The sequence below is a fragment of the Coptis chinensis genome, chromosome 4 (assembly GCF_015680905.1).
Source record: "Coptis chinensis isolate HL-2020 chromosome 4, ASM1568090v1, whole genome shotgun sequence".
Classification (NCBI taxonomy): Eukaryota; Viridiplantae; Streptophyta; class Magnoliopsida; order Ranunculales; family Ranunculaceae; genus Coptis; species Coptis chinensis.
The window spans coordinates 27,933,976-27,949,617 of NC_141459.1; the positions used below are offsets into that span (position 1 = coordinate 27,933,976).

The window sequence follows — 15,642 nt, forward strand, 5'->3', positions numbered from 1 at the left end:
CTTTTATTCTTCTTAGAACCTGCATGTCTACAAATGAAGTCCCCTCCTTATCCATAAACTTGGGAGGACACTCAGAAAACTTCACTAATTACACGGAAGATATATCAACACATTCACTAGCACAAGTAATTTACATGGGACAATCTATACTATAGAATATTCTAGATTCTACGACTTTATATAGGAGTGCACGACACTTTCAAGGTTTTCTATAGCTTTCAACCATTTCATAGGGCTTCACACATTCAGAAAAGAAAAGGATGTATGTTCCTGCAAATTAATAACAGCAAAAGTTGCAGGCCCAGTATAGAGACCAAGCAAGCTGGTGCATGTTTACGTGGAAAATATCCTCACACGAGATATGCGCCAGCAGCAAACCAATGACATTTCAATCATTTCACCGGTGAACGCCAACCCTAAAAATAGACCCTTCTGGCATCTCTTTCCTTTTCTCCTAACCTAGTCTTCCTTTGTTCAACTCCACTCAGTCGCCTTTGCACCACCTCCTAAAAAAATAAAAAAAAACATACATTTAGTGAGTATTGACCATCATAATTATGCACTACCTATTTTTTTAGGTTGGAACTCCCACAGAGTATCTATGTCAAAGGCTGGGATAGAAACACCACGAAGAATGTAGACATCAAAGGCTGCGGAATTGCCTTCTTTTTTAAGTTCAAAATGTCCTACCTGCCATTTAAACAACCATCATGCCATAGTCAGAGTGACCTACCTGCTGAGGTCCCAAATCATCACCCTCACAAGTCGGCAGATGACGCTAAGACAGTTTCATGTTTAGGGCTCCACTCAACCTGGAATACCTCTTCCCTATTGAAAGCAAAACAAAGAGCAATAGTAAGAGACCAAACTAAAAGTCCACACGGCCTGCACAAGAAAATAGAAGGGGGGTAGAAATCCTGCTCATGCTTTTAATTGATCTAGCAATTGAAAGCTTGAACTCAGAACTTGATCGATAAGATGAATGAGAATCAACTTGGGCTGAAGAGAAAGCCAATGACTTTGATTAAAAATTGTGCAAAGCGAAAAGGATCGCCCGGCCAAAAAACCATAACCCGGTGATGACCAAAATATGAATACGAGATGGCATTGTGTGGGCGTTTTACGACCTGCAATCTATAAGCTCTAAATTTTTCCTTGTGTAAATCTTTAATTTCAAATATGGAATTTGAAATCTAGAACATACTCAAGAAAAAGCTGGAATCGATAGACAAACAAAATGCAAAGAACAATTTCATTAGCTAGTTCTTTCCTAAATTCAATATAAAGCATTCCCTAGGTAGATTCTATCCAACTTCCTTCTTTTAAACAACCACAACAACATAAAATTACTTAATTAGACTACAAGAACAAGCAAAACAGCACCACAACCTCAAATATTCTCAACAAATCAACTAAAATAGGCCTAGCAAACCATTGAATCAACAAACAACCTCAAATATCAACTAATCAAACAAAAACCAACATACCAAACAAATATTTCAAAATTTTCAAAAGTACATACCTTGTGAGAATCGAGAATGGGGGTTTTTGGGTTCTTCAAATCGAATTTTAAGATGGGTTCTTCAAATTTGGGTGTTGAAAATAAAAAATAAGTGGTTTTGGGTTTTTCGGTGGCTTTGATTTTGTTGATGATTTCGGTGGTTTTGATTTTGAATTTGTTGTTTGTTAAGTCTGTTGATGATCTTAGTTTGGTGTTTGCTAGAGGAAATTTCGAAACCCAAACCCTTCGAAATATCGTTTTTTCATCAGATCTGATCAGCTATGATCCAACCGCCGATATTCTGCTGTTTGGATGCTGTCCGAAATTCTACTGTCTACCTAGCCGGCCGATATATATATATATACTAGCATCATGCACGTGTTCACATTATAGACTTACACATTGTTATTAGTCCAATATAAGGTAGCAGTGACGGGTCATCCTCAATTTTCAATACAACTTTAACAATTGTGAATATCAGTTATAGAGTAGTTAGTAAAGAACGACACATCGTGTACTTATACAGATGCAAAAGAACAAAATATATGATTAGAACGCATCTCTGATCTCGCAGCAAAATTCATTGTTGATTTAGGGATGCATAATATCATATACAGAGTAGTTCGTAAAGAACGACACATCACAAATGCAAAAGAACAAAATATTGGATCAGAACGCGTCTCTGATCTCGCAGCAAAATTCATTGTTGGCTACAACAAATGTCAACCCTAGCAAGGCAAGAAGAGATTTGTATGAATGCATATATTAGACATGACAAAATTTAATAGTATGTAAGTCATTTAAATTGTAAGAAAATTGCACTTACTCTTTTAATCAGACTTAGATGCATTATGATTTGTTGAATCATTCACAATCGGATAAATTCTTGAAATGGTGAATGAACTGTTTTTGTGTTGTTTGTTGAATTTGGTTATTTTTATTTGGAATATAGCCTTATATCCAACCAAATCCTGAAATATTTGTAGTAAAGTTTCTGTACCATCTTCCTATACATGTTGAACGTGCCACAACTTAAAATCCAGTTCAATATATTTATGCAAGCTAGGAGAAGTTATAGTTATTTTCTTAACCTGCTGTTCAATGTGAGCAAGTTCTTCTTCAGTTCTTTGTAGCAGTGTTGTTGCTTCAGGATCAAATGCCACAACTTTTGCTGTAGACGTCTCATCTTTTATCTCCATTCATAATTGGTACCTGTGCAATATGATGAATTGATTATAGCATATAAATATAGAAATTATAAAAGTTAAATCTTACTTTTGTTTTGGAGACACGATACCGTCTTTTGTACATTTGTAACCACTATTGGTTTTTTCAAGCGTCTTTCGGCAGTGTGGGCATGCAATGTAAGACCATCCTTTGTCAAGAAGTACTTTTGAAATAGTCGCCTCAACGGTAAAATGCATTTGCTATAAATGATGTAGTACGTTATAAGAGATATGGAATTTTTAGGAGATGAAAGCTGTAGAATAATGTACAATGATTGATATACCTGTGATGAATCATCATTAATTGCAACAATTATTTCTGACAACGTTTTTTTGTTATGCGATGGCAATGTTTGAGGTGGTTCCCGCAATAGAAGCTTAGTTTGTTGAGGTATTGGGCTGTAGAAAAAGAAAAAGTCTGTCAATTAAATGAGAAATCTAAATTGTTTATCAGATATGCTAATGTTGAAATAAACTTAATGTCCACTCAATGAATATTAACTAAGAAATAAACTTAGATATATAGATAGTGATTCATGTTACATAGATAGATAAACATGTTATGAATTATGATTGAGTTTGTCTCAAAAACTAATTCCACAGGTAATATGAACAGTGAAATACTGGAATTGATGTCTTTTACAAAGGTTGCTATCACTGAAGCAAACAATCTAAAGTAGAAAATGATTTATGTAAATCCAACTTGTTTAATGTTACTTTCAGTTCTACTGAACAAAAAACTACTCAAGTAAATTGAAGTCATTCAAGTTTTTTTTAGTCAGTATATACACTTAGTCGGTCATTAATTAATAAAGTAATAAATAATTTTTATGTTAATTTGGGATATAGTGAGTAGAAAATGATGTCACATATGGAGAGCAGAGTTTAGGAATAATAGGTAGCGTAGCAAAACAGAGAAAAAGAGTCGCAATTATAGTTCAAAGAGTGTAGTGAACACAATTAAAGAGCACCAATTTCAGATATTACGAATGTTAAGTTACCAGTGCAAAAGCCCGCATTTCTAACACGTGTATGTGGTTTGAAAGAGGTGTAATCCTAGTTGAAAGAGAGGAGTACCTGTTAATGATATCCGCAACTTCTGGAATTTGCAAATTCATATATAATTTTGTTGCAGCTGTAGTTGATAGAACATATTCAGCATGTTCATCTGCAATATGTTAAGTTTTAAATAAGGGGATGGTTATATGAACTCCACCTTATAGCGACTCCAAAGTTACTCCACTCATAAAAATGAACTTACAAAATGAACTGAGGACTATTTTTTTGTGGATGTGTACATCTCATGATGGAGAACACCCCCACCAAAAATCAGCTCAATTGAATATGTCTAACCTTGTCAAAAATTGTATCGAAATTAAAAAAATCTGGACCGTTGGATAATTTCATAACTTTCTAAATGATTTTTGATGAGGTTGTACATCTTCAAATGAGCTGATTTTTTGTGAGGATGATCTCTATTGCGTGGAAAACATCTCCACCAAAAATTAGCTTCTAGTTCATTGAGTTAAGTGGTGGAGTTCATTTGGAGTTCGTTTTAGTGGAGTTCATATAACCATCCCCTTTAAATAATTTAAATGATAATAAATTATTATACAATTTGATCAATACCAATATTAAGTTTGATGTGAACAAACATACCATTGTATTTAACACTTGTAGAAGTCACAATCAAAACTGCTGCATTAGAATTATTGTTGATTATTTCATCATTGTGTTGCATTGCTGAGTTGCTCCATAGTGTGATCTTCAACACATATCCCCTACATAATGTAGTAAGAAATAGATAGTACGTGTGTGGTAATAGGGATATATAGAAAGTTGTTTGTTTGATTGGAATGATATAAATTACTATTGATCTTGGAGTTGGATATTCCGTATAACAGTCTTGTTTCCATTCCTTTTTGTTACACTCCTTAGTTTGTTCCACTCGCGTACACGTTCAATTACATCTGTAAAGAAAGACAATAGGACAAAAGATTAGAACGACGTTGGTTATAGTTAATAAAATAGTTTTATAGGTACTTACCTATAAGATGGTTGTTGTCAGTCTTCGATGGTATTTGATCGAAGTTGACAAATGAAAATGCATGCTCTGGAAAGTTTATATCTTTAATTTTGAGTGGCTTTATCTTTGGTGTGCCAATTGAAACTAATGAGATATCTCCAGGTGTGACATTATATTTATTCTTGCTTTTTGACAGAGAAAATCGATCTAGAGAGTAAATCTCTTGTTCAACTATTTGGCGCTGGAACTTGTTCATCAATGATTTATCAACTTTTGCATGTATTTGATGTCCCTGATAAAAAATCCAAATGAAGTTTATATATATGGAAAAGTTAAAGAACAAAATGGAAAAGTTGTACAATTATACTTACGTGCTCGTCGATGAGCAGCATGTCTAAACTTTTTACTTCGTCTGTTGTGTAGTCAATTGCTTCCCAAATTCTACTCACTCTAGCCATTATTTTCCAGTCTCTGTCAGTTGAGTCAATATCCACAATGCAATGATGTTGAACATGTGCCATTCATAGGAATTCCTATGCGTAATGAGAGATTTATTATTGTGGTTGTATTACCATGTTGTAGTTTATATTGCTGGAAAATTTAAGTAGGAATATTGCCTAGAAGATGGATGATATAACAGTTCAATGGAAATAAGCTAAATTTTGAAGAAACTCAAGTAAAAATTGGCTTCTACCACATGGAGAGCATATCAGTAAACGAAAGTTTAGTTATTGTTAAGATTAAGATACATGTTTGTTGTAGTTAAATTGAATTCATGGAAAGGACAATAGTTTAATGAAGAAAAAAACCAACTTTGAATATACGTGGAAAGCAACTAAAAGAACTTACGGAAGTGTACGCTTGTTAACAGTAATAACTTGTATGGTATCTTCCAAAAAAGTAGGCGGTGATATAGTTTCACTTGAGAAGTAGTTTATTTGTTAATGGAATTTTTTTTGTGTCTTTATCTAGTGAAAGATTAGATTGGGTTGTAAATGTGTAATCGGTGGAAAAAGGACAGGTCATCCAAATCAAGAAACATGAGGCGTTTAGTTGTGCAACTTGCGAACATGTATGCTCTTCATAGAGATACGTTACTTGATGGACCCAGTTGTAATGATGTTTAGTTTTTTTTGATTTGTAAGAAAACTGATTTAGCTGTAGTTATATAATATTTATTATAAGATTTGATGGATTCATTTTTCCCATGTAGTACTGGAACAGGGGATGCCTTATTATTTTGCAGGTTTTCTTTCATTGTTGATTTTGGTGGTTGGTTTTGCTCTTTTTTAACCTCACCTGGAATAATGGGATGCATGGCTAGGTCCCCAACAGAGCCAATTTTATCCCCGGAAACTGTAGAAAATATGATCCTCAAAGGCCTTCTCCATAGTGAATATAAGAATATTTATGCTTAAGCTGATGTATAGTTACAAAACTGAATCCTCTGCCTCAGTAAGAGATACCTTCCATGGTCCTTTTACCCCCAACAATCCCCAACATATATAGTCATATCAGACGACTAAATAATTATCCATATTATATAGTCAGTAAGATGTATGAAAACCAAAATTATCATTGCTCACTGAGTAAGTTTCTTATTGAAATAAAAGAGAACTGCAAATTAAAACATCGTGTATAGAATTCCTAATTGTTATATAATTAGAAGTTGCAAAATATTACAGGCAAAAGCAGGAGAAGGTAGGTTTTGTACACCTTCTTTTTGGGCTATACATTATTGCAACTTGATAAAGAAATTGTCAAGATATACGTCGACTCAAACCCTTCACTTGTCAGGAAATCTTTCCAATTGTCGTGGTTGGCTTTGACTTCTTCACCAACTTCACTTGTTCGATCCATCACCATCTTTACTACAGCAATCTCTACTCATAGCTTCTTACACAATCAGCTATAAAAGTAGTATGTCACTCTCTATTTATGTGCAGGATCACAACCCTTAATATAGCTGTAGCTGTTCCGTTGCATGTTTTTCTGTCAAAAACACTGTTAGAATAATTTTTATACAAATCATGTTGAAGATATGACCTTATATATCTCCTGTAACACTAAATGGAAATTATGTCAAGAGTAAAACAAAAGCGAGCTAAAACAATATGCATTGAAAAAATTTGACTATTGAAATTAAACAACATGAAGTTCGATGGAAGAAAGAGAAGACAAAAGGTCAGCAAAATCAAAGGAAAGCTTTAAATTTAAAAGAAAATTTTAAAAAGACAATAATAACGTAAAGAGAAAAGGAGATGTGAGTATTAAGCAGTGATACTGCAGTATGAAGTGATACTGTCGTATTAAGCAGGCCAAAGTCAAGAGGTAACCTTACTTCTCTGCGTGTGAGTTCCGCACCCATACTAATTGGATCTGAAAGGTCTAAAGGAAATGGGCAGGCTATTAAGATATCAAAGACGATATATAGGCCATTACCGTTTGATAATAACATAGTAAGAAAGGAACCAGCCTAGTAAGATATTGAAAAATCTATAGGTCATTACTCTTTGACAACACAATATTAGTACATGATATTAGTTATAGAAGCTATACGAATAACGATAAGGCATGATATATACAATTAAAAGGATACTACGTCTATCCTTCAGTATGTAGTCCTGGTACAATAACATGGCAACTGTCTTACATTATAATAGAAAGGAGTGGTTGGTTGGCATAGGTTCCATCTTCCACTCTTGGTTAAAGTATTGATATGTAGAAAACAAAATGAATAAATAAAGAAAAACCTCGAGGTTCAAATATGGTACCATGATGTCTTATGAATACCCTCCTCCTAGCAGTAATAAATATGTGTGTATTGTTGATCTAGTTTAGATGTGCATATGAGTTGAATTATCACTTAGGAATTGGTTCTATGTATAGTTCCTTGCACTGGAATGTTCATTAATGGGTAGCAGAATACGTGCATTGGTTCCATTTGTCATGCAATCAGTGTTACTGTGTTTTCCTATCATATTTTGCCAATTTTTAGTCCCTATTGTAAGTAAGAATGCCTTATCTCTTATGAATATTTGTCTTATTTTATCACATGTACTGATGGAGAACTACAAAAAAATGCACCCCAATACCTATATGGACTTTCTCCGTCACAAATGGACATGCTCATGACTAAGAATAGCCCCGTTAGGCAACAGTCTGAAAAAGTGACTAAGGTATTCCTTTTCTTTGCTAAATTGCTACTTATATGTAAACATTTCAGAGCAATTCAAAAATCACCATGACTTATTACCAAAATCAAGATAATATAAGCCTAAGATGTGGAGTTCATTAGGCATGAAAGATGTGGATCAATCAAGGTATAGTATGAGTGTTAGTATGTACCGAGGAGGCGGCAGAGGATTTGGAAGACCTAGAAGTGCAGCTCCAGATTTGCCTTCTTTATTCTTGGATGCTCGAATATGCGACCTAGGTATGCCTGTGTATATCAAATGAGAAACCAACTTAGATTCATTTTGACTTAATACCAAACTATCTAGAGCAAATTTCACGTATATTTAGCATTAGACGAAAGTAGAATTGTAGAATCTATTTACATTCTAACAGTCTCCATGTGGAAAAAAATTTGTAGTCAGACTCGGCCATCTCGCTCAATGCAATCTGCAAAGGCAAAGATCGAGGACAACTGTTAAATGAGCACGAAAGAAGTATGAGCAAGAAGATGAAATGTTGTGATTATATAAAACCTATAGGTAGACGTTAATAAATACATAGAAGATTTGAAGCTACTTACAGCAGAAAGAAGATAGTAACCTCTGAGAGATATCAGTTTGGTCTGGAGTTAAAGGAGGATAACACGTCAGTATAGACCACGTTTCTCGTGAAAGTTCCCAAGTAACCTGGTTGATTCCCCTTTTTGACTAATACCTTGGTCGTGTGTCTTGATACGCCTCTGGAGAGTGCCACATAGAGTTGGCCATGACTGAATACATGATCAGGTAAGTAAACACCAACGTGAGGCAATGTTTTCCCTTGAGCTTTATGTATGGTCAAAGCGAAACTCAAGCGAATGGCAAACTGCTTTCTTATCATATTGAACGGAAGCTTCAGATCCTCGCTAGGCTTTAGGGGTATACGGTGCAAGAAAGCAGGTGCACCTTTAAAACCACCTGTAGCAATCTTTGCATGAATTAAGTTTGGTAGAAAAGACCGGCATATCAACCTTGTTCCATTGCATAGTCCATTTTTTGGATCAATGTTTCTGAGAAGCATTATTGGTGATCCTATCTTCAAAGTCAATTTGTGAGGAGGCATGCCACTGGGATTAATAGAATTAAGGTACTCCTGTTGGTACAGATGGCGTTCATCATTCTCAACATGATCAAATGAGTAGTACGTGACTTCATCTCCTTGAAAATTTTGAATGACATGTTCGTTTATTCGATCAGCAACATCATTGGTTGGAGTAAGGAGAGCCCGCTGGACCACATAATCTATATTCTCTGCATTTTCTTGTAAGGCTGGGAACACACTGTCTATTAGCTGAGTCAAAGAGTGATCGTCCACCCATGGTATGATCATATCATCAGGTATCTTTACCATGTCGCCATTGACACATGCCTCAGTCCCGTCTCCTATACGTAGTAAAAAATCAGAAAACGAAGCATCTTCCAATGCACGCATATTCACTCTAAGACGGATGACTTTTACACAATTCCATAAAACTGATCTTGTTATGCATGCATCTATAGTTTGTGCTATTGTACCCTTATTTACAATAGGTAGAGTCTGGCAAAAGTCACCACCCATTACCAAAACTTTTCCACCAAAAGGCAGCTCAACATCCATAATATCTCGCAAGGTTCTTTCTAAGGCCTCAAATGCGTGACGATGGGTCATCGTAGCTTCATCCCAAATGATAATAGAGGACTCTTTCAACAATTCAGCCAAAGGAGAATGCTTACTTATATTACATGTTGGTGATGATCCTAGATTTATAGGTATTTTAAACCTCGAGTGTCTTTCATCGACCTCCGAAACATTGTGGCAAAGAACACGAAGCGAGGATGTAGCAATTGCTATGCGACCTTTATTCCTCAAATAAGCTAAGATTGAGCGGTATAGAAATGTTTTTCCTGTGCCTCCTGGTCCATCAATAAAATAAACAAAACTTTCATTATGGTCAACTGATTGCATAATAGTGTTAAAAGCAAACTGCTGATCAGCATTCAAATTATGAATGGATGCCAAGTCTTCAGGTGGTATAGGTACTCGTCGCTCTTCCATAATTATGCTGAAGTCTGAAGAGCATTGACTGCATGTTTCTGATATGCACGGTAAATCGAAATTGGAAATAGATTTATTATATTGGGATAACAATGAATTCAATTCTGTGAGCAAACGATTTGTCTTGTGAGTAGAGCAAGTTGTAGAAGAGAAATCATCTGTCATATAGTCGCAGAACTCATTCCATAAAGCACGGACACCAACTGGTTGGCAATGTACTAAAATAGTAACAAAGCACCGTCTCAATGCTAAAGGCATATGAATCGTAGCTGCTTCCAATAACGACTCCCTTATTGCATTATCACTTTCAAGTAGACCTAATCTCTCCGCAGCTTCCTTAAATGTTGAGCACTCATAAGAGTGGATGGTTTTCAGGTCACTGTAAGAGGTTGGGCCTCTAACATGGTCAAGGAGCAACTTTAAGTAAAATCTTTCTCCTTCGGAAGGTGATACAGCGTGTAGTCTACCAATCACCTTGTTAAGTCCTCGTCGTTTCTCCCAGCATCTTTGCGAATTATTCCATGTATAATGCTCAGGAAACTCACGATACAAATACTGTCTTGCTTCGACGTCCATTGCATTTTTCCTGAAAAACTCAGTTAACATCGTGCGTGAGGTCTTTTCATGTGATAGCATATCTCGTAGATCTCGACCCTCGGAGTAAAGGACTTGGTGCATATTTTCAAGATGAACTTGAATGGCATAAACTGATGGATAAATTTTATTGAGTGGAAACTTGAATATCCACTAGAGGGCTTCATGAGGTGTTATCCAGCGTGCATCTACAAATTGCTTTATCTCATCTTGGTCATCATGTGACGTGGAATTCACTTCCATAGATACCCGGTCGGAGCCTTTGTAGACATACTTGTACAGATATTTCACGCACTTGATTGTTGAGCATATTTCGACATTGATGTGACAGTCATATTTCCTTAGGAGCCAAGGATTATAGGGTATAACCCAACGATTGTCAATAGATAATCCCTTGGAAAGAGTCAGGACTCGACCATTACGTCTTCTTCTATACGTAGGGTAAGAGTCGTTTCCTTGAACTATGACTTCAGCAAAATCCTTTGGATATTTTTTCTTACAGATTCCGTCTTTCATGCAAACAGCATCTGTCTTAAGGCAGCCACAAGGCCTATGAATCATATGTCGCTTGACTAAATTGCATAAGACAGGCTCTGATTCTGGATCTGGAATTTCTGCTCGAACGATATTGTCGTAGTCATCAGGAGTGTTGAATTTATCATCATTGTCAAGGATTAATAGTATATGTGCATGTGGGAGACCTCTTTTTTGGAACTCAATGACGTGAACATGTGCTACTACTTTACCCAAGATGTTTTTGGTGAAGAGATCATTCTTGAGCTCTTCAAATCTTGAATGAAACGCACGTACTACTACTTCCGGACGATCTTGTGGGGTCTGGCCTTCATATAAATTTTCTTTGATCTCGTCCCAGTTAGGGTTGCAAGTCATTGTAATGAAGAGATCAGGCTTCCCAATTTTTTGAACCAACGCCATTGCATCATAGTATCGCTGGTGCATATCGCGAGGACTTCCTATATAACTTGATGGTAATATTATTTTATGACCGACATTACCTAAAGGAATTGGCAAAGATAGATTTTATAGAAATAAAACAATAAATAATAATAATAATAATAATAATAATAATAATAATAATAATAATAATAATATATATATATATACTGATCGGGTTTGTTGCAAACCTGTAATAGTGACCCCAGCAGCAAGAGAATCATGTAAACCTTGGTATAGCTCAGCCCTAATCTTATCTTGGTTGTTGCGTATGAAACGGAGCTGTTGAGTGGCTATCTTAACATAATTGTCAACTGCATACTGCTGCAAAAGTCTTCCACCACGAAGTAACAATGATAAATGGTTATCTCGAATCTGTACAAATCAAATGTGAACTTAATACATGTAAGTATTGTGTGCATCTTGAATATAATATAATTATATATCATAATTAGGCACACTTATTATCAATTTAACACCAAAGTCGACATGTACCTGCAGCATGTAAGAATAAAAAGCTCGGCAACTGATTCTCGTGCATTATCGAAAAAATATGCAAATCCCAAACCCAAAGTTACCATATGGATGTAATAACGGATACTGTAATGGGTCATAATAACCTGCAGTGTCTGGGATGTTGAATATATCTCCAGATTTTGATTCAATAATAATGTCCCTTTCACTCATGTCACTTGGTTCTTCACCTCCGACTAAGATAGCTGCAACCTCCGAGGATTCTGGTAGTGAATATTGATGCCGATTAGGCGGCTGCTCTTTGATGTGCAGACGAATATTGTTAAGAATGTCATGATGAGAGACCTCACGAAAAATATGTACAAATCTGTTGTTGGAGTCTAACACCCTTTTCAGGATAGCCAAAACTTGCCTATCAAGAATGTTCCTCTCAGCTAGACGGTACTCCAATTCATGGTCGGTGTCATAAATATACATCTACAAATAACGTGGCCTGTTACCAGGTTGTGGTAGGAGACCACCAATCCGATGATATATGGCACCTCGGGCACGATATGTGTACACACCATCTCTACCATTTGCCAAATTGTCATCAATATAAACTCCCATAGAAGTAAAAGAGAAAACATGGTTATATGAACGAATATTCTCTCTAAAATGAATACCCTCAGCTGATTGTGATGTGTATAGATATGCTAATTCGGGTGGAGGTGCTAGCAAAGGGAGTTTGACATTCCCGTTAAGACAACAGAGACTACTTGTCTCAGAAGGAAATAATTTTGCTCCACAGTGATGACATGTTTTTAAAATCCTGAGTCGAAAGGGTTCAATATAAGGGGTGTCTTCAAAGCCTCTTGCACAATTGTGGTATGAACGTAACAATGTTCTGCTTGGTCTAGTACCACCGGATGGAAATTTAATATTGTCTTGTACAGCTGCTAGTTATTTTTACAAAAGATTAGATAAATTTAAGTAAGAAGCTGGTATCTTAATTAGAGAAATTTCCAATAGAAATGAACCTGTGGATGTAGGTATCCTTGTAGCATGAATTTTAGTCCTAAATGCATGCCCGGAATGGAATAGGTCACTCTCATCATAAATATCATCTAAGTCAATGTTTGGATTTCCCACATTGCTGCCAACTAAAAATAAAAATAAAATAAATAAATAAAAAATAATAATAACAACAATAACAAACAAACAAATAAATAGTGATAAAATAAGAATTAGAATAATCTAATAATAATTAAATAATTAATTAAATTGAATCATAACTGTAAAATAATACATACCAATATTAACTCGAAATGTGTGACCATTGACATCCAGTGTGATCGGCAAATGATTACCAGTGAATCTACTCAACTCTGATTCAATATGTTGCTTCAGTAGAGAGAGTAAATGCTTTACATCTACGTCATACCCAACAACAGTGACCCCTGAAGCGAAAATTTTAATGCGTATATAAACATATTAAAGTGTAATTAGACATTTACAGGAATGATAATAGTAATAATAATCAATCAAATATATATAGCAGAACCTAAGTAATAAATACCTGAATGTTGTGATCCTTGAGCGTCAACTTGGATAGATTCTTCTTGGGACTGAAGTTGGCTCGATTCTTCAGCATTAACTATAGTAAATGCTAATTAGACAATTTCATGAATGATAATGGTAATATTAATTAATCAAATATAGAATAACCCGACTAATTAATTACCTGAATGGTGTGAACATTGAGTGTTAATTGGCACAGATTTAGTACGGGACTGAAGTTGGTTTGATCCTTTATCATTGGCATGCATAAATAATCAAAGGTAAAAACATAGAAGCAATTAAGTTGGATTGTTCATTCAACATTTAAACGTTAATAATTCAATATTAACACGGCGTCTACCTGATGAACATAGTTCCTTATGCTTCAAACGTTCTTGTTCATCAGCCCTAAGTTTCTTTTGACGTTGATAGTAAGCACGACTTCGTTCACGGCTTCGTACGCGTTTGAGGGCTCGTTGTTCATCTGTCATTCGCCGTCTTCTATCTTGCTTACGAAGACGATCACGCTCTCTGACCAAGGAAAGCTGTTCTTCAGACATGTATTGGCGTCGGTTTCTTTCTCGTTGTTGATGATCCCGACGAACATGAGTCATGTCACTAATTATAGTAGACTCCGGTAGGGAAGAGTCGTCCATGATCGAAGCCTTGAAATAATTGGTGGGCAAGAGAATGCATCCAATTAGAATTAAGAACTGTTAAAAAAAAAAAAAACATTTACTGCATAGAAGGTGATAAATCCAGAACGATAAATCAAGTAATTCAAAACAATCTATTATGTAAATGTTAGTTTGACTGAATCTTTCAGTCGATATATATGGTATACAATGCGATTGGGATGTTTCAATCCTGATGTCGGTTTAACATCGTGTGTCATCCTCTGTCCTCATTACGATCACCAGTATGGGTAATGATAAGTTTCAATGAAGAAGGTGGAAGAGATGAGAAGAATTAATAACAATTAATCGAAAAAAAATGTCATGAACTCTAATTTGAAATGACGATAACTAAAAATCAGGCCAAATGAGATTTCAAGCCTTTGTCGTATTTCTATGTTTAAGGAACAACATCTTTAAAGTTAAAATTATACAAAAAATATTTATATCGATTAATAACTTCAAGGTACCTCTTTGGGGTTTAGCTAATTAGCATTTTCTCGGTACATCAAAAGATTGCCGATCCTGATTTCCAGAGTCTTGATTGATTTCTTACTTATGATATGGTATTATAACAGGAGAAACACTTATTCGTCACTGATCACAGATGATCAAGGATTTTTTTTTTTTTTTTTTTTTTTTTTTTTTTTTTTTTTTTTTTTTAACATATATAGAGGTGGCGGAGAGAAAAGGTGGGTGAGTTTGAAGCTTGAGAAGTGAGCGAAAATGGAGAGATCGAGAGAGTGAAGAAAAATCGAGAATTGGTGAGAAGTTCAGTTAAGTGAATGAAATGACCAAAATACCCCCCTAGATATTATATATATACATATATATATATATATATATTCATATATAGGTGGAACTCATTTTTCTAGATATTATATATATATATGAACTCCACTTAAAGTGACTCCAAAGTTACTCCACCACTAAATACAATGAATTAGAAACAGATTTTTGGTGGAGATGTTCTCCACACAATAGAGATCATCCTCACAAAAAATCAGTTCATTTGAAGATGTACAACCTCGTCAAAAATCGTTTAGAATGTTATGAAATTATCCAACGACTTAGAATTTTTTAATTTCATAACAACTTTTGACAAGGTTAAACATATTCAATTGAGCTGATTTTTTGTGGGGGTGTTTTCTATCATGTGATGTATACCTCCGCAAAACATTAGCCGTCAATTCATCTTGTAAGTCCACTTTTAGGAGTGGAGTAACTTTGGAGTCACTATAAGGTGGAGTTCATATATATATGTATGGAAAAATATTGATTAGAATGTGAAAAACTATTAAAAACTATTTATATGAAAACCCTCTTAAAACTCTTATATATATATATGAAAAACTATTTATAATGTGTACGTTCAAGAAATTTAGAATGTGTTATATTATAATA

At 35.1% G+C, this 15,642-nt stretch overlaps 1 protein-coding gene and 1 long non-coding RNA gene across 3 annotated transcripts; both read right to left on the reverse strand.

The window, feature by feature from the left end:
* Positions 1–2,772: 2,772 nt before the first annotated feature.
* LOC147503011 (uncharacterized) lies at positions 2,773–5,274 on the reverse strand. Its single transcript, XM_086604683.1, has 5 exons — positions 5,125–5,274; positions 4,775–5,045; positions 3,805–3,895; positions 3,012–3,126; positions 2,773–2,928 (listed from the first exon to the last, which is right to left on the reverse strand). The coding sequence occupies exons 1-5, from the start codon at positions 5,272–5,274 to the stop codon at positions 2,773–2,775; spliced, it is 783 nt and encodes a 260-aa protein (XP_086460809.1).
* A 3,008-nt stretch (positions 5,275–8,282) lies between these two features.
* On the reverse strand, positions 8,283–13,458 carry LOC147503012 (uncharacterized). Of its 2 annotated transcripts, none has more exons than XR_015220101.1 (3): positions 13,318–13,458; positions 11,743–11,885; positions 8,283–8,377 (listed from the first exon to the last, which is right to left on the reverse strand). It is a non-coding gene; the product is annotated as an uncharacterized LOC147503012 (long non-coding RNA). The 2 variants fall into 2 exon arrangements; XR_015220100.1 differs by lacking the exon at positions 13,318–13,458 and adding an exon at positions 13,045–13,166.
* Positions 13,459–15,642: the final 2,184 nt, after the last annotated feature.

Coding starts and splice junctions, on each gene's coding strand:
- LOC147503011 (XM_086604683.1), bottom strand. CDS start 5,274: ATGGCACATGTTCAACATCATTGCATTGTGGATATTGACTCAACTGAC. Junction 3,127..3,804: donor GTTGCGGATATCATTAACAG/GTACTCCTCTCT, acceptor CTTTTTCTACAG/CCCAATACCTCAACAAACTA. Junction 2,929..3,011: donor TTAATGATGATTCATCACAG/GTATATCAATCA, acceptor CATCATTTATAG/CAAATGCATTTTACCGTTGA.